The sequence below is a fragment of the Rhinopithecus bieti genome, unplaced genomic scaffold (genome assembly GCF_001698545.2).
Source record: "Rhinopithecus bieti isolate Rb0 unplaced genomic scaffold, ASM169854v2 scaffold_81780, whole genome shotgun sequence".
Taxonomy (NCBI): Eukaryota; Metazoa; Chordata; class Mammalia; order Primates; family Cercopithecidae; genus Rhinopithecus; species Rhinopithecus bieti.
In genome coordinates, this window is record NW_016830359.1 from 340,022 (window position 1) to 364,307 (window position 24,286).

The window sequence follows — 24,286 nt, forward strand, 5'->3', positions numbered from 1 at the left end:
TCCTAGTAAGTCCTTGAACCTGGAGATGGTCTTGAGGACTCTCAACAGTTGATTAGTTTTAAAAAAGGAATGAATGTTAGTGAATAAATGACCAATGAATACACCCATTCAAACAATCAGACCACTATATAAGTCATTTTACAGTAAAAAACACCACAGTATCAAAGGATCAAATTAAAAAAAAAAGTTGGAGAAACAGGATACTGAGTTTAAAAAGAAGCTTACCATAGACAAAGAGGAAAGACACACCTGTAATTTTTGAGCCCACAGGCATTTATAAAAGTGGATATAAACGGGGGGTGATCAGTATCCTTTTAGGAACTCAAACTCAAGGAGCCTCAATGTCTACATGTGTATGGAACAGTGGAAGACAGCATCCTTCGCATCTTAAAGGTGCTTTGCCCTCTAGAACTGGTATGCCTTTCATATACATGGCTTACCCCTGCTAATTGCTTCTTCATACTCACCTGGCAATGGGACTCTTATCTCTTCTTTTCCCATTATCCAAGGCAGTTTCCTTTTCTCCAACAGTGAAATCACAGATTTAGAAATGGAAAGTCCTGTGAAAATAAATAGAAAGAATTGGCTATGCTCTGGTTACTCAGGTATTCTGACAGATCAACGCTGTAATCAAAACACAAGCCACTATAAAAACAAAAAAATTAGAATATCTGGCAAATAGGATAAAGAAAGCTGCTCACTTCAATTTCCACATCTCATGTAAATTCTGAATCTCACCAAAGACTCTCAGTATTTAAAAAAAAAAAAAAAAAAGACATGCTCAAGACATGCTGAATTAAGGGCTTTAAGCACTTACCCAGCCAGACCAGGTTCTGATAATTCTCCAACATCACAGTTGTGTACAAATCTCTCTCAGCAGGGTTCAGGAATCCCCACTCTTCCTCGGAGAAGTCAATGGCCACATCTTGGAATGTCACTGATCCCTGAAATGACAAACACTTTCTTAGAAGCGTCCAGGTAAATAACTGGAAATTGGGAGGAGCTGATAAGGACTCTGTCTTGTAAGAGTGGCTTATTTAAGTTGCTGAAGAACCATACTGTGAAATAGTGTTTATTAAAATTTGGGTATAGAAAAATACTTACTAAGGGAAACATTCAAGATGAACAGGGTGATTCAAAAAACATTGAATAATTTAAGAAATGTGGCTCAAGCCTGTAATCCCAGCACTTTGGGAGGCCGAGACGGGTGGATCACGAGGTCAGGAGATCGAGACCATCCTGGCGAACACGGTGAAACCCCGTCTCTACTAAAAAATACAAAAAACTAGCCGGGCGAGATGGTGGGCGCCTGTAGTCCCAGCTACTCGGGAGGCTGAGGCAGGAGAATGGCATAAACCCGGGAGGCGGAGCTTGCAGTGAGCCGAGATTGCGCCACTGCACTCCAGCCTGGACGACAGAGCGAGACTCCGTCTCAAAAAAAAAAGAAATGTATTGCCCAGAGATTGTGTATCCATGTATTCAAAACCAATTTGTAAAGGAATTATCACAGTTGATTTCATAATTTTCTTTTTTTGAGACAGCGTCTCGCATAAGAAAAGCCAATGAGACATTGCCAATGGCGAGTGAGGGATTCTGAGACTACATCAAACAAAGCTGAGGGACCAGCTAGCAGCAAAGAACTGTGGCCCAGATATATGACTCCAGCTATTCTAGCTCAATAGAAAATATATGAATGAAGAAGCCATCCTGGGGATTCAGGCCCCGGCAGGCATCATACGATCAGAGATTAATCATTCCCACCCTGTTGAGTTCAGTGTGGATTCTTCACCCATAGAATCATACGAAATAAAGTAGTCCTTGCTCTTGCAGCTACATTTTAGGGCAGTAGATGTAATGGTCCGAAAACTGCAGCAGATGTGTTATTATTTCACCTTATTTGCCTCCATCAGGGTGTGCAACAGAAGCAAGGAAGAAGGTTTCATCCTCAGCTACTTTTGAAGAAGCTGGGAAGAACTGAGGATGCCCAGCCTATGGTTAGTTTTCCTTTCCAATATCAACTGGGACTTCATCAACTCATAACACAACTATGATTCCCAATTACTCCAATCATATACAGTTGCCCTGTGTTGTCCTTTCCAGATACACCCCTGCACCATCTGTAACAACAGTACAAAGGTCAAAAGCTATTGAAACTTTATTGTACTAAACATGAGGCAGAGAAGGTTCCTCTTTTCTCACTTGAATGTCGGGTTTAAGAAATCTTCGGTATCGCTGGGTGCAGTGGCTCACACCTATAATCCCAGTGCTCCTGGACTAAGCTGAGGGTCAGGCTGCTATTATTGAGGCCCAATAATGAGATGCAGATGAACTGGGGAGGAAGGGAGTTTTTATTTCTGTAGCCAGTTACAGGGAGAAGACCTGGAAATTACTGCCAGACCAACTCAAAATTACAAAGTTTTCCAGAGCTTATATACCTTCTAAGCTATATATCTATGTGTAGGTGTGCATTCATCTAAAGACAAGTGATTAACTTCTTTTAATCTATAACCAAAGACTGAGTCTTGAAGACCTTCCTCTGGAGCCTCAGTAAATTTACTTAATCTAAATGGGTGTAGGGTGCTGGAGTGATTACCCTTATCTTGTCTCCTGCTAAACCACGGTGGTTTGGGGAGTTCCTTCAGACCTCCAATAAACTTGTTTGTGGAGGCGTAGGGAGTTGCTTCAGACCCCCCAGGAAAACTTGTTTCATCCTATATGGGTCCAATTAAGAATTCCTTCATTATTTTGTCATGCTTTAAGGCCCAGGAAAGGCCAAGGCAAAACTCTTCGTGGGCTTTTGTTACATTCCAGCCTCTGTATAAGGGTACTGGCTTTTCATATTTAACCTGTCTGTCAGTACTGAAACAGCTGTTACGGAGACCTGTGTTTGGTGAGACGTGGCCTGCCATACCAGCACTTTGGGAGGCCAAGGCAGGAGGACTGCTTGAGCCCAGAAGTTCAAGACAAGCCTGGGCAACACAGCAAGACTTCGTCTCTACAAAAAAATTAAAAAATTAGCCAGGCACGGTGGCTCACACCTATAGTCCCAGCTACTCAGGAGGCTGAGGCAGGAGGACTGCTTGAACCTAGGAGGTTGAGGCTGAAGTAAGCCATGATCAATATGATGAATTCATGTCCAATATGATCAGTTTACACAAACAATCCACCCATCAGCAGATCCCTGATCAAGAAACTGAGTATTACCAGCACCTCCAAGATTCTTCAAGATTGCTTCAAGACACACCTCTTGCTATCCTGAATTCTGTCACCATAAATGAGGCAGACTACAATATTTTTAAAGAATATTTTTTCTTGATATTCTTCAGATGCCAGTATTTTCTTTTTCTTTTAAGAGAGAGCGGTCTTGTTATGCTGCCCAGGCTGGAATGCAGTGGCTTTTCACAGGTGTGATCACACTGCACTACAGTGCTGAAATGCTGGGCTGAAGTGATCCTCCTGCCTCAGCTTCCCAAGTTGCTGGGACTACAGGTGTGCCCAGATGCCAGTATTTTTTCTACAACTACATCTTCTAAAAGATCACCAAAAGATACAGGTTGAATATCCCTAATCTGAAATGCTTCAAAATCCGAAACAGAATGAGTAAGGAAAATACCGCCTGTTTTCCTAAAAGAAAGAAAATATAGGCCGGGCGCAGTGGCTCACGCCTGTAATCCCAGCACTTTGGGAGGCCGAGGTGGGCAGATCATGAGGTCAGGAGATCAAGACCATCCTGGTTAACACTGTGAAACCCCGTCTCTACTAAAAATACAAAAAAAAAAAAAAAAAAAAAAATAGCCAGGCCTGGTGGCGGGCACCTGTAGTCCCAGCTACTCAGGAGGCTGAGGGAGGAGAATGGCCTGAACCTGGGAGGCGGAGTTTGTAGTGAGCCGAGATCGTGCCACTGCACTCCAGGTTGGGCGACAGAGCGAGACACCGTCTCAAAAAAAAGAAAAGAAAGAAAATATGTTTCCCCTTTGAGAAGAAAATCTATTTTTCAAACAAAATGTCTTGGTGACTACACTTAGCAGGCTAAGAATCAAATCTGGTTGTATTTGCACAAAATTTCAGAGACCATGCAAATACCCTGAAGAGAACTCTATTTTGGGAAATAGAGCCAGCTCATCCATCTTGTCCCTTGCGGCATACTTCTTGTTCCTCATTTACAGAAAGCCAATAGGTTTTTCCCAGAATTCCACAGATGAAGCCTGTGACTATTTTAAGCTGCCCAACTTCAAACTGGAACCTTTGATCCGAAACACTATCTTTGACTAATGTCCGAATAAACGGCCTGACTTTAACCTGGACTTCATGCTCAAGACATCAATCACGGCCGGGCGCGGTGGCTCAAGCCTGTAATCCCAGCACTTTGGGAGGCCGAGACGGGCGGATCACGAGGTCAGGAGATCGAGACCATCCTGGCTAACACGGTGAAACCCCGTCTCTACTAAAAAATACAAAAAATTAGCCGGGCGAGATGGCGGGCGCCTGTAGTCCCAGCTACTCGGGAGGCTGAGGCAGGAGAATGGCGTGAACCCGGGAGGCGGAGCTTGTAGTGAGCTGAGATCCGGCCACTGCATTTCAGCCTGGGCGATAGAGTGAGACTCCGTCTCAAAAAAAAAAAAAAAAAAAAAAAAAAAAAAAAGACATCAATCACATTCCCATTCCTCCAAATTTCCAAAGGCAGATTACCATAACTGAGCCTAAACCACTCACTAGCATTTTCTATGCTGCGTCCTCTCAGTCTGGAGCAGTAAAGAAAGTCAAAGATGACTGAGTATTCACCTCTACTTCAAGAAGATGACAGTCCCCGGATAAAGGCTCTCGTCTTCTCCAGGGAAAGTATCTTTGACCCACCACATAGTGCTTAAAAGAAGACTGGTGACAGTGGAGATTCAGATTAATTCATTCAGTGAATAAATGAACACTAAAATACAGGACATGGACTCTGAGAGGTCCCTATAATCCCATGTGTTGCTGAATGAAAAGACCTGAACCTTGTCCCGGTGTCAGTCTTTACCACCCAAGTAAGCAAAAGTAGATGTGCCCAGGACTTAAAACCTATGATGTTGCACGAAAAGAAGGTAAAACAAAAACTTACCTGAGACATGGCTAATGACTACTGCGCTGGAACAGTGTCCTGAACAGTGACCGGGTCCTGGAAATGCAGAGCTAAGGAGAAGGAAGAAAACTTCAGTGACCAGATTCTCGAACCCACTGCCACCCATTTTCAACCACGTTCCTAACAAACTCCAAGAACGACAGATTTCACTGTCAAAAGAAAACACTGTTTAGCGTGCAGCTCTGGTTCCTAAAACTGTAACTGGGCCTTTTTCAATGCTCCAGTCGCCTACTCTGGGATAGAACCATTCACACAGAGAGTAATTTTAATAATGCCCTCTGTGTACACAAACGCCAACACACAGCTCACGCGCGCATTGTTGTCAGGCACCCGCCTCCTCCACACTCAGGCCGGGTCGCCTGCACGGATCACTGGGCCTCCAGCCATTCAGCCGGCCACTCCTCCCCGCAATGCCTCTGAGACAGACCGCCCCGACGCAACACAAACCTCCTAATGGCCCAGGCTCCGCGTGGCGCTGGGAAAATACCGTCCAAGAAAAAAGAAACGGCCACGCTGCCACCCAGGCGTCCTTGGAGCCCGCTGATCCGAAGCAGCTGCCGCACCGCGTGTGCGCAGTGGTTTCCGGGAGTAGGCGAGGACTCGCAGTGCGCATGTGCAGCCCCAGGACACACACACACACACACACACACACACACACACACACACACACACACCCCCCCGCCCCCCGCTCCCAGAGACGGGAATATAGAGGCGTCCCCGGCTAAGAGACAAGCTACCTGGGGCACAAAGTACGCATGCGTACTGACGTCCCGTAGGCCCTCGACGCCGAGCGCGGCGGAGGCGGTTCCGCTGGTGATTGAGTACGCGTGCGTGAACTCCGCCTTGGAGGCGTGGCTTTGTGTCCGTTAGAGGTGTGGAGAACGCTGCGCCTGAGCAGAGAACCAAGCGGTTGCCTTCTGAGGGATGAATCGTGGGAGGCTTTAAGAGGTGGGGAAAGGGCCTATGATAATACATTGGCGTGGACATGTGCGTCTTAAGTTTGGGAAAGTGTTTGTTATTAGAGGTGAGTGGGACCGCCGGGCGTCTGCTTTGGTGTATCTGATGGCCCCATTCTCTGTGAGGTTAGGCCCATTCTCCGTGAGGTTGTGTGATTTGATGTGTGACCCTATGTGCATCTCTGTGAGTGTTTTGTTGATACTTGAGCTATAGAGTGGGTCTGCTGTGTGACTTTTTATTGTTTAATCTTTATGAGCTTCAGTTGCTCTTGTGGCAATGGAACAATATTTCTCAGCTAATGGTGTTGTGAGGATTAAGTGCTCATACATGTGCCTGGCACAAAATAAGCAATGAATGGAGAAATTGTGCTTCCGTGCATTATTTAGATTATGGGCTTCCAGGTCATTTGATTCTACTTTGTCATTGTTTTGAGCTATTTATCAACTCACATTGTGGATCGCTGATGGCAGTTCAAATTACTTCTTGTTTATACAAAAGTAAATTGGAGGAGGCTCAGTTTCCTTCCCTCCTCCATCTCCATTTGGGAGGAGGCCAGTTTTTGCCTCTTTTGCTGCTGCACATCATTTTAATTAAATTTTTTTGTTGTTGTTAAACAGCGTCTCACTCTATTGCCAACACTGAAGTGCAGTGGCACCATCATAGCTCACTGCAGCCACAACCTTTTGACATCCTGGATTGAAGCTATCTTCCTGCCTCAGCCTCCTGAGTAGCTGGGACTACAGGTGCGTGCCACCATGCCCGGCTAATTTTTTAAGTATAGGTGAGATCTCACTATGTTACCCAGGCTGGTCTCAAACTCGTGGCCTCAAGTGATCCTCCCACATTGACCTACCAAAGTGCTGCGATTACAGGCATGAGCCACTGCAGCCAGCCACTTTAATATTCTTGATCTATAAATGTGACTTTTTTTTCGGCTGGAGGAAGGGTTCTCTTATGAGTTAGTTCACGTCACCAGTTTTTCTCATTAATGAGTTAAGTAAAATCTTCAAGCTGTGTTTTTCGCCTATTAGAGTGCCTTGTAATTTTTTCCTGATAGCTGAATGTGATGTACTTGGTAAAATAGGCTGCATGATAGGTCTTTAGTAACATGGTGGTAAGATTTGATTGTGAGAGGGGAAGTGTTCTATAGTCTGCAAAAAATATATAAACTTAGGCACAGTTTATTTAAGCAGATAGCAGTTCATGAATTGGGTATTGCCAGACCACATGCAGCTTAGGGCCCCTCTGAAGAGGCATGAGGGAAAGGCTTTTACAGGCTGAACTCAGAAACAAGGCAAAGAAAATACTTGATTGGTTAGAGTAGAGCCTTATTTGGCTCATTCCAGTGGAAAGCCAATAGTAGGAGGTTAATTGGTGGTTTCTGATTGGTTAAGGCCAGTTACATTGAGTTGGGTTTGGGTTTGCTTAGGTTAAGAATTCAGGGTACTGGAGTCATCTCAGCCTAATGACCTCCCAATTAATGGTTTCAAGAAGTCTTAATGGTAAGGTTTCAGTCTTTTTGTTTTGTTTTTTGTTTTGTTTTGTTTTGTTTTGAGACTGCTTCTTGCTCTCTCACCCAGGCTGGAGTGCAATGGTGCAATCTTGGCTCACTGCAAGCTCCGCCTCCCAGGTTCATGCCATTCGCCTGCCTCAGCCTCCCGAGTAGCTGGGCTGACAGGCACCCGCCACCATGCCCAGCCAATTTTTTGTATTTTTAGTAAAGATGGGGTTTCACCACGTTAGCCAGGATGGTCTTGATCTCCTGACCTCATGATCCGCCCGCCTCGGCCTCCCAAAGGTTTCAGTCTCTTATCCTGTGCCCAGGGACTATGAATTTCACAAGTGCTTCTCAGTAAAACCCTCCTTCCCCTTAAGTGGGACAGGATGGCAAGAGGGGACCAGAGTTTATTTTCCTTCTTCTAAGTCATTTGGACACTGATAAAATGCCAAGATGGTAGGCTCTGGTAAAATGGTTTCTCTCCAGAGCATTGAACAGAATGCTCTGGTGTATTTCAAAATGGCTACTCTTCCTCTTCCCCTGTCAGAATCAGCTGGGGCCTTTTCTCAGATCTTCACTGTGAGAACCTGCTAGAGTCCTTGGAGATGAAACTCATGAAAGTGTAAAGATAGCTCCATGGCAAGGTCTTCCTGGAGTTTTTAACTCTCAGATTTAACCACACTCAGCCTCCAGCAATCCATCAATTACGGTTCAGGATTTCCTAACCTTGTTCTGGTTCCTGCAGAGGCACAAAGATTTCTGCTTGTGAGTTTCTGCTCTGGTAAGTTGTGACTCTCTGTGTCTGCCTGTCTCCAACTTTGGAGGCAGTGGCTTGCCTTATGACCTCACTTATTTGACAGATCTAAGAAGAATTGCTGATTTTTCAGTTTGTTCAGCTTTTTATTTGTTGTTAGGATACAGTGAGGACTTCAGCTCCTTGCTGGACCAGAAACTGGAAGTCTCAGTAATGTCTTTAAACATGTTCACTTTTGTATCCATATGAGACTCATCTTTTAATAGCAGGTAGTGAATTTTAGCTGCTTAAGCCTTTTAACCATATTGTACAGGGAAACTGCGTGTCTACTGTTGAGGAAATAAAAACGGAAACTTCCTGCCAACCCATAAAACCTCGCTACAAAGGTAGAAGGGAAAGAAAACAGTTTTATTATTGAATAAACATTACACCAGAATCCAATATGTACCACAGGCAGTCTGCTAAAGAGATTGCTAAGACAGAAAGAAATCTCATCTTTTTCTATAGCCAAACACATTCCATTATGTACATGTTCTCAAGATCAACAATCACTAATCAAGTCATAGGAACTGGAGGGCCTCCACTACCAACTGGAGGGCCAAACCATGACTTTAAATGAAGAACATTCTTAGAACAACAAAGCGTTCTTCTTTATGTGTGGTTGTGTCTGTTCTGTTTCCAGGAATGGATGTTTTCTTTTAAAAATGATTTATTGAAGTATCATGTACATACCTTAAGCATACAGCATGATGATGCGTATGCCCATGTAACCATCACTTAGAAGGTAAAGATTTCCATAACACTGGAAACTTCCCTTGAGTTCCTTCCTATTCATCACCCCCTTAGAGTAACCGCTATACTGAGGTTTATCCGCATAGATTCATTTTGCTAGTTCTTGGCCTTCTTAGAAAGAATAGTATTCCTTATGCATTCTTTTGCATCTGGCTTCTGTTAATGTTAGCGATTCATATGTGTAGGCTATATGTCAACAGTCTTAGTAGCATTTCACAGTAGCATTCCATTGCATGAATATACCAGTTAGTTTATGCATTCACTCACTGATGGATATTCAGCTTGTTTTAAGTTTTTAACTGCTGTGAATAAAGCTATATGAACACATCTCTCTATGACCATGTGCACTCCCTTCTCTTGCAGTAGGGGTCAGGTCATGGGATAGTTGTCTGTTTTTTTTTAAAACTGTCAGTTTTCCAAAGTGGTTGTACCATATAACATGTTCACTACCAATGTATGATAATTCCCAGTTGTTCCACATCCTTGCCAAGGCTTTATATTGTCTTTCTTTAAATTTTAGTCATTCTGATGTGTCTGTAGTAGTATCCTGTTTTCTTAGTGAAGCAAAGGTAATATCAATGGACAGTCTGATTTACTATTGGCCTACAATAGCTGAAAACTATTCTATTTAGTTCTCAACTTTCATGAGTGATAACACAAGTTCATGTGGTAAACTGTCTCTACCTTGCTTAGTTCAAAAAGTCCTGCAGAGGACCAGTGACCTTTAAAAAGTGCTGTCACCCTTCAGGTTCTCTGTCTCCTCAATCTATTCTTTGCCTGACTTAAGGACTTTTTTCCAGCCCAGAAACTCTCCAGCAGTTCATTCCCTCATCCATTTTCTAGCTTTACTGGATGGATAGATTGCCTGTGATGGGAGGGGTTGCTGCAGAGGTCTCTGAAATACCTTCGAGACCTTTCTCCCATTGTCTTTGCTATCAGCTCTTGTTTGCATTTTACTTACACAAATTTCTCTAGCAAGTGGTTGCTCAGCAGCTCACTTGAATTCTTCTCTTGAAATAGGCTTTTCTCTTCTACCACATGGCCAGGTTGCAGATTTTCCAAACTCTTATGCTCTGCTTCCCCTTTAAATATAATATAATTTCCAACCTTAGGTCATTTATTTGCTCACACATCTGAACCTAGGCTGTTAGACACAGCCATGCCACATCTTGAACACTTTGCTGCTTAGAAATTTCTTCTGCGAAATAACCTAAATCATCACTCTCAAGTTCAAACGTTCACAGAGTCCTAAAGGATGGACACAATTCAACCAAGTTCTTTCCTAAGGCACAACACATATAACCTTTGTTGCAGTTCCCAATAAGTTCCCCATTTCCATCAGACACCTCAGCAGCCAGGATGTCACTGTCCATATTACTATTAGCATTTTGGTCACAACCACTTAACCAGTCTCTAAGAAATTGCAAACTTCCTTCATCTTCCTGTCTTCTTGTGAGCCCTCCAAACTCTTCCAATCTTTGCCCATTACCCAGCTTTGAAGTTGCTTCCACATTTTCAGATATCTTTATAGCAATACTCCACTCCTCTATGCCAACATTCTGTGTTAGGCCATTCTTGCATTGTTTTAAAGAAGCACCTGAGGCTAGGTGTGTTGGCTCACTCCTGTAATCCCAGCACTTTGGGAGGCCAAGGTGGGTGGATCACCAGAGGCCAGGAGTTGAAGACCAGCCTGGCCAACATGGTGAAACCCTGTGTCTACTAAAAATAAAAAAAAATTAGGTGTGGTGGTGCAGGCTTATAATCCCAGCTACTTGGGATGCTGAAGCAGGAGAATTGCTTGAAACCAGGAGGCAGAGGTTGCAGTGAGCTGAGATCACACCCCTGTACTCTAGGGCCACAGAGTGAGACCCTGTGTCAAAAGAAAAAAAAAAAAAAAAAGAAATACCCGAGACTGGGTAACTTGTAAAGAGGACTTACTGGCTTATAGTTCTGCAGGCTATATATGAAACATAGTGGAATCTGCTTCTAGGGAGGCCTCAGGACTCTTACAACCATGGCAGAAGGTGAAGGAGGAGCAGGCATGTCACATGGTGAAAGCAGGAACAAGAGGAGATACCACACACTTTTTTTTTTTTTGAGACACCATCTTACCCTTTCACCCAGGCTGGAGTGCAGTGGCGTGATCTTGGCTCACTGCAACCTCTGCCTCCCATGTCCAAGAGATTGTTCTGCCTCAACTTTCCAAGTAGCTAGGACTACAGGTGCGTGCCACCACACTTGGCTAACTTTTTGTATTTTTAGTAGAGACAGGGTTTCACCATGTTGCCCAGGCTGGTCTTGAATTCCTGGGTGCCACACACTTTTAAACAATGAGATCTTGTGAGAACTCACTCAGCATCAAGGGGATGGCACTAAGCCATTCGTGAGAATTCCAACTGAATGATACAAGCACTTCCCACCAGGTGTCACCTCTAACATTTGGGATTACAATTTGACATGAGATTTGGATGGGGATACCGCCACATGGATATGACTCATGCTAACAATGGACCTTTCAGCAGAAACCATATAAGCCAGCAGAGACTGGGGGACTATATTCAGCATCCTTAAATAAAAGAAGTGCCATTCTTGGGAAGCCCATAGGAGGGATCCCTGCTTCTCAATTGTAGGATATTGAGCAGCATCCCTGATCTCCAGCCACTAGATGCTAGGTGCAAACCTGCTAACACTCTCCAGCCCCCACAACCAGTTGTAGTGAACAAAAATAACTCCAGACACTGCTAAATATCCCCTGGGGGCTCAAGTCAGCCCTGTTAGGAAACACTGCTCTAAAAGAGTCTTCCTAAACAGTATTCCTACTTTCAAAACTTGAGCACTGGGTAGATGCTCACTAGCTGATTGCAATCTGATATCGATGTCTGCGGATGACCTGACACGTTAATAACATTTCATTTTTAATCAAATTTAAGAAAGTACCACTGTTGCGGAAAATTAAGGAACCGGAGAGACCGAATGGAGTGTAGGATAGTGTTTAAGGTGTACACTAGCTCAGCAGACATGTGTCCTGGAAGTCTGAGCCCAGAACAAAGAAAATGAGTCCCCTTTAAGCATTTTGGGGCAGGCACTATGTGAAGCAGAAAGCAGGCTTACAGAAGCGAGAACAAAGGCTGCTGTGACACTTTTGCAACATGTCTTACGTCTCTGGGAAACCTTAGTTTGCAGCTTATGCTTATCTGTCTTGTGACCTTGCAGCTGTGCAGGGAAGAAAGAAACAGGAGTTTACAGAGCCTGCAATATATGTGGAGGGTAGATATGGTTAATGTTTCTTGGGACAGACAGTTAATATTCTCATTTATTTATTTATTTATTTTTTTGAGGTGGAGTCTCGCTCTGTCGCGCAGGCTGGAGTGCAGTGGCACGATCTCGGCTCATTGCAAGCTCCGCCTCCCAGATTCACACCATTCTCCTGCCTCAGCCTCCCGGGTAGCTGGGACTACAGGNCATTTTGGGGCAGGCACTATGTGAAGCAGAAAGCAGGCTTACAGAAGCGAGAACAAAGGCTGCTGTGACACTTTTGCAACATGTCTTACGTCTCTGGGAAACCTTAGTTTGCAGCTTATGCTTATCTGTCTTGTGACCTTGCAGCTGTGCAGGGAAGAAAGAAACAGGAGTTTACAGAGCCTGCAATATATGTGGAGGGTAGATATGGTTAATGTTTCTTGGGACAGACAGTTAATATTCTCATTTATTTATTTATTTATTTTTTTGAGGTGGAGTCTCGCTCTGTCGCGCAGGCTGGAGTGCAGTGGCACGATCTCGGCTCATTGCAAGCTCCGCCTCCCAGATTCACACCATTCTCCTGCCTCAGCCTCCCGGGTAGCTGGGACTACAGGCGCCTGCCACCATGCCCGGCTAATTTTTTGTATTTTTTAGTAGAGATGGGGTTTCACTGTGTTAGCTGGGATAGTCTCAATCTCCTGACCTCGTGATCCTTCTGCCTCGGCCTCCCAAAGTGCTGGGATTACAGGCCTGAGCCACCGTGGCCGGCCGCCTTTCTTTAAGTGTTACGTGACAATGTGAGGTTAAACATAACACTTGCAAAGGGCATTGTAGATGGGTTAGCACATAGTACTGAGTAAATGTTGGCTGGATGAGTGAATGATGCGTTAGAAGAAGGGGTAATGAGTGTCTTTCAGCTTCTATGTTCTGCTCAAGACTTGTTTCTTTGTGTGTTTGAGAAACAACCACATATTCATGGAGACAACTTGGCATGCAACTGCACAATTAATCATGAAGAATTGATCAATGTTTTACATATTAGGGCCCATGATGGAAACCAAAGCAGAGGAGGCTCAAGATGTAGTGGGATTTGTACCATTAGTCAAGTAGAGGGCGAGATGCAGCACACTTACAGGAGAGCATGAGATTATTGCAGTTAAACACAAAGCACTGAAAGGCATGCAATAGGACGTCATGCAAAGTGCAATAAGCCGGGCACAGAGAGACAAGGCAGTGCATAGGGGACATGTGGGGTGGGAGCCCCCACACAGAGTGCACACTGGGGCATTGTAGTGTAACAGCCATTATTCTCCAGACCCCAGAATGGTAGATCCACTGACAGCTTGTACCCTGCACATAGAAACGCCACAGGCACTCAATGCCAGCCCATGAGAGCAGATCGGGAGGCCGCTGCCTGCAAAGCCACAAGAGGCAGAGCTGCCCAAGGCGTTGGGAGCCCACCCCTTTGCATCACTGTGCCCTGGATGCAACACAGGGAGTCAAAGGAGATTATTGTGGAGATTTAAGATTTAATGACTGCCCCAATGGGTTTGGGACTTGCATGGGGCCTGTAGCCCCTTTCCCTTGGCCATTTCATCCCTTTTGGAATGGGAGCTGTGAGCTGTAATTAGGCCACAACTCGATGCTTGTACCCTCATTGTATCTTGGAAATAACTGCTGATTTTACAGGCGTGTAGGTGGAAGGGACTTGCTTTGTCTCAGATGAGACTTTGGGCTTATGAGTTAATGCTGAAATGAGTTAAGACTTTGGGGAACTGTTGAGAATGAATGATATATTTTGCAATGTGAGAAAGACATGACATTTGCAAGAGGCCGGGGTGGAATAATATGATTTGGATCCACGTCTTGCCCATGTCTCATGTTCAATTGAAATTCCCAGTGTTGGAGGGGGGCCTGGTGGGAGGTGATGGGATCATGGGGCAGTTGTTTATAAATGATTTAGCATTACCCTTTATGGTACTGTCACCACAAGAATGCGTGAGTTCTTGTGAGATCTGTTTTACCATTTAAAAGTATGTAGCACCTCCCACCCTCCCTCGTGCTACTGCTCTCACTGTGTGGAGATGCTTCACTCTCTGTTTTCCTTCTGTGGTGATTGGAAGTTTCCTGACACCTCCCTAGAAACAGAAGCTGCTATGCTTCCTGTACAGTCTACAGAACCAGTTAGTTCTGTAGTGAGTCAGTTAAACCTCTTTCGCTTATAAATTGCTCAATCTCGTGTATTTCTTTGTAGCATTATGAGAAAAGACTAACACACACACAACATGACTTTACTTATATGTGGAATCTGAAAATAACCTAAGTAACCGAATAGAATGCTAGTTATCAGCAGCTGGGGATGGAGGACCAGGGAGATGTTTGTCAAAGGGAACAAATGTTTAGCTATAAAATGAAAAATTACTATAGAACTAATATATAGCATGATGAATCTCGTGAATCCTAATGTATACCTAAAATTTGCTAATGGTATCTCAGATGTTCTCACTGCACACAACACACACACATTGGTAACTATGTGAGAGGATATGTTAATTAGGTTGATTGTGGTAATTATTTCACAATTATGTGTACATCAAGATATTATGTTGTATACCCTAAATATATCTATTTTTTAACTTCTTAGTCATATCTCAATAAAGATGGAAGAAAGGTAATCATATATTGTTTTTTAAATTTTTTAACAGCACACTCTCTAATTCTTTGAAAATATTTCTTGTCATAAAACTGATGCCCCTGAAAGAAAAAAAAAAATAACAAGCAATTTCCCAGCCTCACTAATCTCCTAATGAATTCTCCCTACTTAACCCCTTCAGACAATGGTAAGAAAACAGCATGTCTCCTTCTGGTTGACAGAGAGGCTGGTGTTAGACTAAGCTTCCTGATGTAGAAACCGAGAAACCCACACGAATTGTATCAGGCAACACTTTGAGCCAGTGAGAAAGGGTCATGCAAGATTGATATCCACATGAGAAGGGTATCCAGCAAGTGGAACCCCATGATCTCCCTATTCTCTGCCTGGGGATAATTCCTCTACCACAGTGGACTGAGCTGGAATCAGGGCCAAGTAGAGCAGTCATGCTGAACTGAGGAGGCAGAGGTTGGGGGTTCAGGCAGCTGAAGTGGATGGAATTAACAGACAGTCATTAGGAAGGAAGGCAGTCTATGGGAAGGATGCCTCAGAAGTCTTTTTCTGTAAACACAGATACGTCTTTCGTACACTAGTTTTCTGTCTTTTGGATACATACTCAGCAGCAGGATTGCTGGATCATAGGTTAATTCTCTTTTTAGTTTGTCAAGGAAGAGCCACACTGTTTTCCATAGCGGCTGTACTAATTTACATTCACACCAGTGGCATGGGAGGGTTCCTCTTTCTCCATATCCTCGCCAGCATCTGTATTTTGTCTTTTTAATAAAAACCATTTTCACTGGGGTGAGAGAATATCTCTTTATGGTTTTGATTGGCACTTCCCTGATGATGAGTGATGCTTAGCAGTTTTTGTGTACCTCTGGCCATTTGATGAAGGCACTGTCATACATACAATGGAATGTTATTCGGCCATCAAAACAAATGAAATCGTGTCATTTGTTGCAACGTGGAATGGAACTGGGGGCATTATATTAAGTGAAATAAGCCAGGGACTGAAAGACAAATACTACATGTTCTCATTCATATGTGGGAACTAAAACTGTGGATCTCATGGAGGTAGAGAGTTGACTGGTGGCTTCCACAGGCTGGGAAGGGACAGGAGAAGAAGAGAGGTTTGTTCCCAGGTACAAAAATACAACTGGACAGAGGGAATAAGATCTAGTGTTTGATAGTACCGTAGAACAACTATAGCTAGCAATATTTTGTGGTGTAATTCAAAATTGCTGGAGGAGAGGAATTGGAATGTTCCCAACATGGGTGAAGATTTGGGGTGATGGAGTCCCAGTTGTCCTCGTTTATCGTTATACATTGTATGCATGTATCAAAATACTGCATGTACCCCCAAAATATGTATAAGTATTGTGTAATGATAAAGTCTGTGTCGGGGCCTCTGTATACATATGGCTGAGAGCTGGGCTTTGCATGCATGAGGCAAGATTACCAGACATTTACCAAATAGCAGTGACTATGTTGTATTATTCCTCAGTCCCAAACTTGTTAACACACAGCAGTGACTATGAACAGTCCCTTAACACCCTTGGCATCCAGCTCAGTCGTTGAACGTAGCCAGACAAAAACAGACACGTCACAGACGGGAGAAAAAAGGCCCTCTGACTTCTCATCCAAAAAAATGGAGGTCTAACACGAATGGAAAATTGTCTGTAAAGTGCTGAAGAAAAAAAAAAAAACACTTCATGCTATATCCTATGAAAATATCCTTCAAAGATGAGAATGAAAATCAAGGTAATCTTAGAAACATGCAAAGCTATGAGAATCTTTATTGCCCACAACCTACATGACAACCAGTTTGAAAAGAGCTCCTTCAGTCTGTGCAGGAATCATAGTGCAGGTCCAGGGATGAGCCTGAGAAACAGTAAAGGAGTATATCTAAAAGACAACATTTTCTTTCCTGATGGAACTGCTGTAAAACCCTACTGACTCTTGAAAGGGCAATAACCCCATAAGCAGTTTTTGTATTGCAGGCAAAAGTAAAAATTGTAAGAATTGCACAAAGGATACGGGGTAAATGGAATCACTTATACACTCTTGGTTTTCTCCTCACTGAGACTGAAGAGGAAATTAATGAATTTTACAATATGTGAAGTCAGGAAATCAACTTTCCCCTCAGGGCTTAGTATAATATAGTGCCCCGCCATCCTGTCCCCCTTCACCCCCCACCCTAGTATTAACAACCTGTGCTCCTTCTGTGCTCAGTGAGCCTTATCTATACTCCCCAGTTTCACATTCCTTAGAGCTCTGTGAATTCTTGCTTACCTCCCCAGCACAGCTGCAAGGTCATAAGATTGATAAGTATATGTTACAGAACCATGTATGTCCAAGGATGTAAGACATGGAGTAACAACTACCTTTCCTCTCACTTCTGTAAGTACGCTTCCTGCATCATGTAATTCCCACCACTGACTGTTTAAAAGGTGGCTGCTGTCTTTGTTCGGTGCTCGGACTTTCCTGGACGCTAGTCCTACTGAGCCAGGGGATCACCTTAATAAAGGCTCTCCTGAATTCTGTTCGGTCTCTCCCATCTCTGATTGTTCCGCTACAAGACAGTTATCAAATCCTCCATCTGCATAACTCCATCAGCAGACCCTGCATTTACCTTCTGGGACAATTTGGTACTTTCCCTATATTTTTCTCACTCTCTCATCCTTTCATGTATTTATTGCATATCTTAAAGTAGATGTTTTTCACCAAGTACACCCTGGTGTCTGGTATTAATGAGGCTGTCAGTAAATAATATTGGCACCACAGAAAATAAATGTACATCTATTCTTTGTCTTTTCCCAAATACTAATCTGTAAATTTATTTACGTTGTGGCTTGAGGTCATCATAATCATTACCTTCTTCCCAATCCTGATTCAAACCTTGACCCATAATAGGAGCTTAATACCTAAACATATGAAGGAATAAAGAATGGATGCATATTCTAAGTTAATAAATAATCAGGAACAAATACATGGAAGGATCAGTACCGCCAGTTTAAACACACACAAACTGCGCTTCAAACATCCTGCACTATTTGCCCATAAACACAGTCTGGACCCAAAGTTCAAGTTGGAATTTTCTGTTATAAATTGTTTTATCATAATTGTTTTACAGTCATAATTGTTTTACGGAGCTTGGTCTTAGGCTATTTTTCTTACTTTATTTTTTAATTTATTTTTTCCAGTATTTTCTTGTATCTCTACAATGCTTTAAGCATCAGCCAAGTCAGCGTAAAACAGTAAAAACTGGAAAAAAAATGACATGATCTTCAAAATCATGGTGTATACAGTAAAATAAATGAACCTGACAGTAAATAAGCAAATAGAAATATAGCGTGTGACACTGTAATATTAGAACATTTTGATAATACTGTTACTGCCACATCACCTAAGACATTTGGAGGCAGTTTTATACAATTTTGATAGTTTTGGTAAGTTTTGATTTAAGCAATAATCTATAATGAGAAAAAGTTTTGATTTAAGCAATAATCTATAATGAGAAAAAGTTCACATTTATCACATTGAGGGTTACTCAATGCTAGAGGCTTCATGTGGAGTTTCTGAAATTATGTATGGGAGACCCGTGGAGCTGTCAATCGGGAACGAAATGCCCCACGTCATGATTACTATCCTGAATAGAAAAACCACGCTGGGTTTCAAATATGAGTGTCACACCCACATTTCCTCCGAAATACAGGTGCTGGTTTACAACTAAGGTGCTTTCCACATGAGCATATTAATGTTGGGGGCCTCAGTTTTGGGGATGTAGCCAGGATTTACTTAACTGAAGGCTGAGGATTTCCTGGGGAAATACTGGAAACATTGTCTTATAAATGACACAGTAGATTGGAACAAGATTTTCTAATATGCATAGTTTAGGGAATCACATTTTAACTCTGTCCCTTTAACACAGTCTTTCAGGGAAGTCAATAAGGTGGTCCACACTAACATGCCATTATTAACTCACCTTGACCTTGGAATTGAAGAATGACTTGGGGAAGAACTGAATAGGAAGGTGGGAGGTGTAGAGGTGTGGGCTCTTCTGACTCTCCAAACCTGCTTTCTCCTGTTTAACGTCTATCCATGGGGAACGATCCCAGGGAACAACAGATTGGACCCAAGTAGGATCTCCCTTGGAGTGGATCAGACTGATGATCTCCACCATCCAAACGGTTCCTGAATAAAAAAGAAGAGGGTGTCACCTATTTCAATGTGACATGGACCCCACCACTACTTCTTAAAGACAATGTGTTATTCCAGCAATAATGCCCCTGTCCATCAATGCAACTGGTGTTTTCATTCCTCATCTTACTTCGTGTCTTAAGTGCATTCAACTGATGCTTTATTCTAGAGATGCTCTGTTCCTTTCACTTTTACGTGGCCATCTTTACCTTGTTTTGTCATAGTACTCTTTAAAAAAACCAACTTTTAAAATGTTAAATTGTGGTAAAATACAAATTGGCTTAACCATTTGTAAGTGTTCGGTTCAGTAAATAGGCCGTTATTGTGCAACCATCACCACCATCCATCTCCAGAATGCTTTTCTCTTTGCAAAATTGAAACTCTGTAAACATTAAAAAGCAACTCTTCCTATTCTCTTGCAACCACCACACTACTTTCCCTCTCTATAAATATTTCTACACCGGGTACCTCCTATGACTGGATCATACAATATTTATCCTTTCATGCCTGACTTTTACTTAGTATAGTACCCTCAAGGTCCATCCATGTGGTACTGTGTATTAGAACTTCCTCTTTTATAAGAGTGATTAATATTCCATTGTATGTAGAGAGCACATTCTGTTTATCTGTTCATCAATGGACACTTGGGCTGCTTCCACCTTTGAGCTGTTGGATGCCCTAATACTCTTCCTCCCACTGCTCAATATCATTTTAAAAACAGCAAAACTGTCATATGTAGCCAACTTGGGGGAGACTGGAAGAAATTAAGTGAAAGAAGCCCAGCCCAGTAAAACAGTGGTACCAAATAGTCTTAATACACAGAAGAGACCATTGAACCACTGCACGCATGCACTTGCTAAATATTACAATATTTTCACTCCCATTTTCTCACCTCTCATATTCTTCCTCTAGTTACACCGTAGTATTCGTTATACTTGATAATCCCAGCTTACCTGTATATGCTTCTCCACCAGCTCTCTCTTCCTCAATGCATGACACCAACACATGCCTACTATTCTTTGCCTGAAACCTGAGACCTATGTATGTGCCTTCTTCCTCATCCATGCCTAATACAATGGTTCTCAGCTGGGGTAAACTGTACCCACCTCAAGGAGAAATTAACAGTGACTGCAGACATTTTGAGTTGTCACACTTGAGTATGCTACTGACTCCAGTGGGCAGGGCCCAGGGATGATACTAAGCTTCCTACAATGCACAGGACAGCCCTCTTCCCTCTGAAAATGTATTATGTGGCCTACAATGTCTGTAGTGTAATAGATCAAAACACTGCCATCTGGCAAAGACCCTCTCCTCGATCAGACTTGACTTAGGCTTCCCTGAGCCCTCTTCCTGACTAGGCCTGGACTTTGGACATCTGTGTCCATCCTTGCTGCACCCAGTTTCAAAAAGCATAATGAGGATCCCCCCATCCTTGATATCTGATCAGGTTTCTCATCTTCTGCTGTTAATGTCTAAGTCTTTGGCCTGCCTTTAGCAAGGATTCTACTCTTGATACCTAATCAAGTTGCTCTTTGTAATTTCCCACCCACTGACCACTTTACTCTGATAATTGGCTACAAAAACCCAACTATCATTGCTATCTTCAGAGTTGAGTTTGGTCTCTCTCCCCTGTTGCAATTGTTGTGAATATCCTTCCTCACCATTGACACAAGTGTCAGAATATTTTTTCTGTTACATCTAACAATCTCACATTCATGCTCAGCATCTAAGGATAAATGTTTATTTTTTCACCGAAATTCTTTCAATAATCAGCCCCCTCTAACCATCCTGCATGATCACTTAAATCTGCCTTAGCTTGCATGGGAGCTCATGTCTCTGTCTCTACAATGCCCCAGTAATCACATTCATTTGCATTATATGTGTCTGGCTTAATCCGTCTCTCTGAGTAGAAGCTTTGTTAAAACACCACACTATGGGCACCTATAGTCCCAGTTACTCGGGAGGCTGAGGCAGGAGAATGGCGTGAATCCGGGAGGCGGAGCTTGCAGTGAGATCGTGCCACTGCACTCCAGCCTGGGCGACAGAGCGAGACTCCGTCTCAAAAACAAACACACAAAAAACCCCCACGCTATCTACCAAAGCATACCCAAGTGCAGGGTATAAAGAAGGCACTCCATCAGTCTCTTCACCCCATCCCTTCTTCAGTTTCAGGTCCCACTTCCTTACCTGACTTTGGGTAAGAAAGCGTAATGACATCTTCATCCCTCAACACAACTTCATCTTGCAAACGTCTCAGGTCTGTAAAATTATTGCTGGGAAAAGGAATCCTTTCAATCCAGATAGATTCACCAGCCATCTAAAGAAACACCACAGCCTTCCCAGGTTCGTAGTCATTGTACCTGTGCAATCTTAGAGGCACCACTTGGATAGAGAGATTGGGACAGAGCAGGCCAAAGTTCATTTTGATACAGCTTCGATAACTGGAGGATCCCCAGGCTTTTTGGTCTGGTGCTGATAGGATTAATGACATGGACACATGTGGAGTGGTTTTAAGGAGTGAAAAGTGTAATAGGCAAGAAAGAAGGAACAAAGACGAGAACAGCTCCCCCGTGCTGAGACAAGGGACAGGAACAAAGATAGACCCTGTGCACAGCAGAAAGGCAGTCCCTTATATTGGGAGGCTGGAGGAGGCGGTGTCTGGTTTGCATAGGGCCCAAAGGATTGGTTTGACCAGGTGTGTTATTCGTGTAGCCTGAGAAAAACCAGGCCCTCTCACCTTCGCCCTTTAATATGCAAATGTGGGTCACCATGATGGTTTGAACATATGGTGTTATTTGGAGGTGTCCATCACACTTTGCACAGGTGGTAACAAGGAGAAGACGGTGGGAAACACCATACTGAGTGGATCTAGTTTCTAGTGGCCAGCATTTGCATATCAAAGGTTGTCAGCCTGGCCCTTGAAGTCCCCTTTTTGGTCAGAAAAGAGATTGTCTGGCGTTATTTCTTATTACAGGAAAATCTCTACCCTTCCTCTTACTATATGCCTAAAATGATTTCTTAATAACTCCTGTGATATCCGACCCCTCAAAGAGAAGTAAACCTAACTGCTGTTAGGGGGTTAGACGATGATTCTTTCTGGCTACTGCCTGCTGAAAAGGGGTGTGTGGGGTGGGGAACAGCAGTTGGGCCTTCTCCTGTGGTTCATCTAAGGTTTTCAGAAGAATGGCATATCTATGTGTGGTTCTGCTTGCGGCACCACTTAAAGTTTAATTGCTTCTAGGTGAAGAGGGATACATTTTACAAGAAGGTTTAAAATGTAGGGTTAGGATACAAGTATTAAGATTACCACTGTTAGTGGGGGGCCCTATAGACCATAACCAACAGTAGAGTTTGACACCTTTTACACTAATGGATTGCAATACTGGTTTACCTCCACTAGATGTCGGTGTACATTACCAGAAACGTTAATATAGAAGTAACTTTCCTAGAGAAAAGCATACATTTCCCCCTTAACGTACCATTAGAGAATAACTTTAGGCGTAGGCCATTTTCACAACTTGCAATATGACTGGGAGGAATACATTATTGGGTGGCTAAAATAACTTTAGCATTAATTTTGACAGTTCCTTTCTTTTATTCTTTTATGACTTTTATACGCCTTTTTACAACATATTTAAACTTTTTGATTTGTCCTAAACATCCTTTCTTTAAACAACCAGTTATTTCCCTTTAGTACAAGAATTGACCATACAAAATCCTTCCTTATGTAAAATCTCTTCCTTTATAACCTTTTCAGAGTGCATCGTATTACCAACCTTTAGTAAAAAGTCTTATCAAACTTAATGATAGTATAACTTTCATGCTTACTTCTTATCCATAACTATTAGTCCTGCTATAAGCAAAACAACCTTGACTAAATTTTTCCTGCAATTATTAACCCTGTTATAAGGATGATAATCAGGCAAACTATTACAGCAATTAGAATTTTACAACCAGGCCGGGCACGGTGGCTCAAGCCTGTAATCCCAGCACTTTGGGAGGCCGAGACGGGCGGATCACGAGGTCAGGAGATCGAGACAATCCTGGCTAACACGGTGAAACCCCGTCTCTACTAAAATACAAAAAAACTAGCCGGGCGAAGTGGCGGGCGCCTGTAGTCCCAGCTACTCGGGAGGCTGAGGCAGGAGAATGGCGTAAACCCGGGAGGCGGAGCTTGCAGTGAGCTGAGATCCGGCCACTGCACTCCAGCCCCGGCGACAGAGTGAGACTCTGCCTCAAAAAAAAAAAAAAAGAATTTTACAACCAGAATTCCACATTGTGGGTGCCACAGTGTATAGCTCTGTTGCAAATAGTAGCTTGACTAGAACAATTTTCAAGAGTGGCATAGTAAATAATTTTCATTTAAAACTTTACTTGCCAAGATACTACATGTGCCTTTGGGGATTTACAAAGTTACAAATGTGATTCTATGAATAATTAAATCTCTCTGCGAATATGCATTAAAAAAGAAGTTCTAATATTTAGCGGTGAACTCTGAGAGGAAAGTTTAGAAATAATAAGTATTTGATGAGGTAGGAGTGGGACTGAGTAAGATGCATAGCCCTAACTCAGTTATCTTTTATGATTTTCGGCTTAAGACCTTTTATTATTATTATTATACTTTAAGTTCTAGGGTACAACGTGCAGGTTTGTTACATATGTATACATGTGCCATGTTGGTGAGCTGCACCCATTAACTCATCATTTACATTAGGTATATCTCCTAATGCTATCCCTCCTCTCTACCCCCTCCCCACAATAGGACCCGGTGTGTGATGCTCCCCTTCCTGTGTCCAAGTGATCTCATTGTTCAATTCCCACCTATGAGTTAGAACATGCGGTATTTGGTTTTCTGTTCTTGCGATAGTTTGCTGAGAATGATGGTTTCCAGCTGCATCCATGTCCCTACAAAGGACATGAACTCATCCTTTTTCATGGCTGCATAGTATTCCATGGTGTATATGTGCCACATTTTCTTAATCCAGTCTGTCACTGATGGACATTTGGGTTGATTCCAAGTCTTTGCTATTGTGAATAGTGCTGCAATCAACATACATGTGCATGTGTCTTTATAGC

The 24,286-nt window shown here is 42.9% G+C and overlaps 1 protein-coding gene and 1 long non-coding RNA gene across 4 annotated transcripts in view; one reads left to right on the plus strand and one right to left on the minus strand.

Moving 5' to 3' along the window:
• Positions 1-24,286, minus strand: part of LOC108524330 (zinc finger protein OZF-like) — a 56,743-nt gene that overhangs the window by 3,999 nt on the left and 28,458 nt on the right. The window contains exons 2-5 of one of the 3 annotated variants that reach the window (XM_017865377.1): positions 18,996-19,204; positions 5,099-5,169; positions 818-944; positions 468-560 (exon numbers count right to left, since the gene is read on the minus strand). In XM_017865377.1, coding sequence (XP_017720866.1) covers positions 468-560; positions 818-944; positions 5,099-5,107 — 229 coding nt within the window. In that variant the 5' untranslated portion in view covers positions 5,108-5,169; positions 18,996-19,204. Of the gene's footprint in view, positions 1-467; positions 561-817; positions 945-5,098; positions 5,170-5,566; positions 5,837-5,856; positions 5,942-18,995; positions 19,205-24,286 lie in introns of those variants that run through there. The other 2 variants (XM_017865376.1, XM_017865375.1) reach the window with 2 other exon arrangements.
• LOC108524334 (uncharacterized) overlaps positions 5,996-24,286 on the plus strand; it is a 27,502-nt gene continuing 9,211 nt past the window's right edge. Inside the window, exon 1 of the long non-coding RNA XR_001884027.1 lies at positions 5,996-6,067. This is a non-coding gene — a long non-coding RNA (uncharacterized LOC108524334). The remainder of the gene's footprint in view (positions 6,068-24,286) is intronic.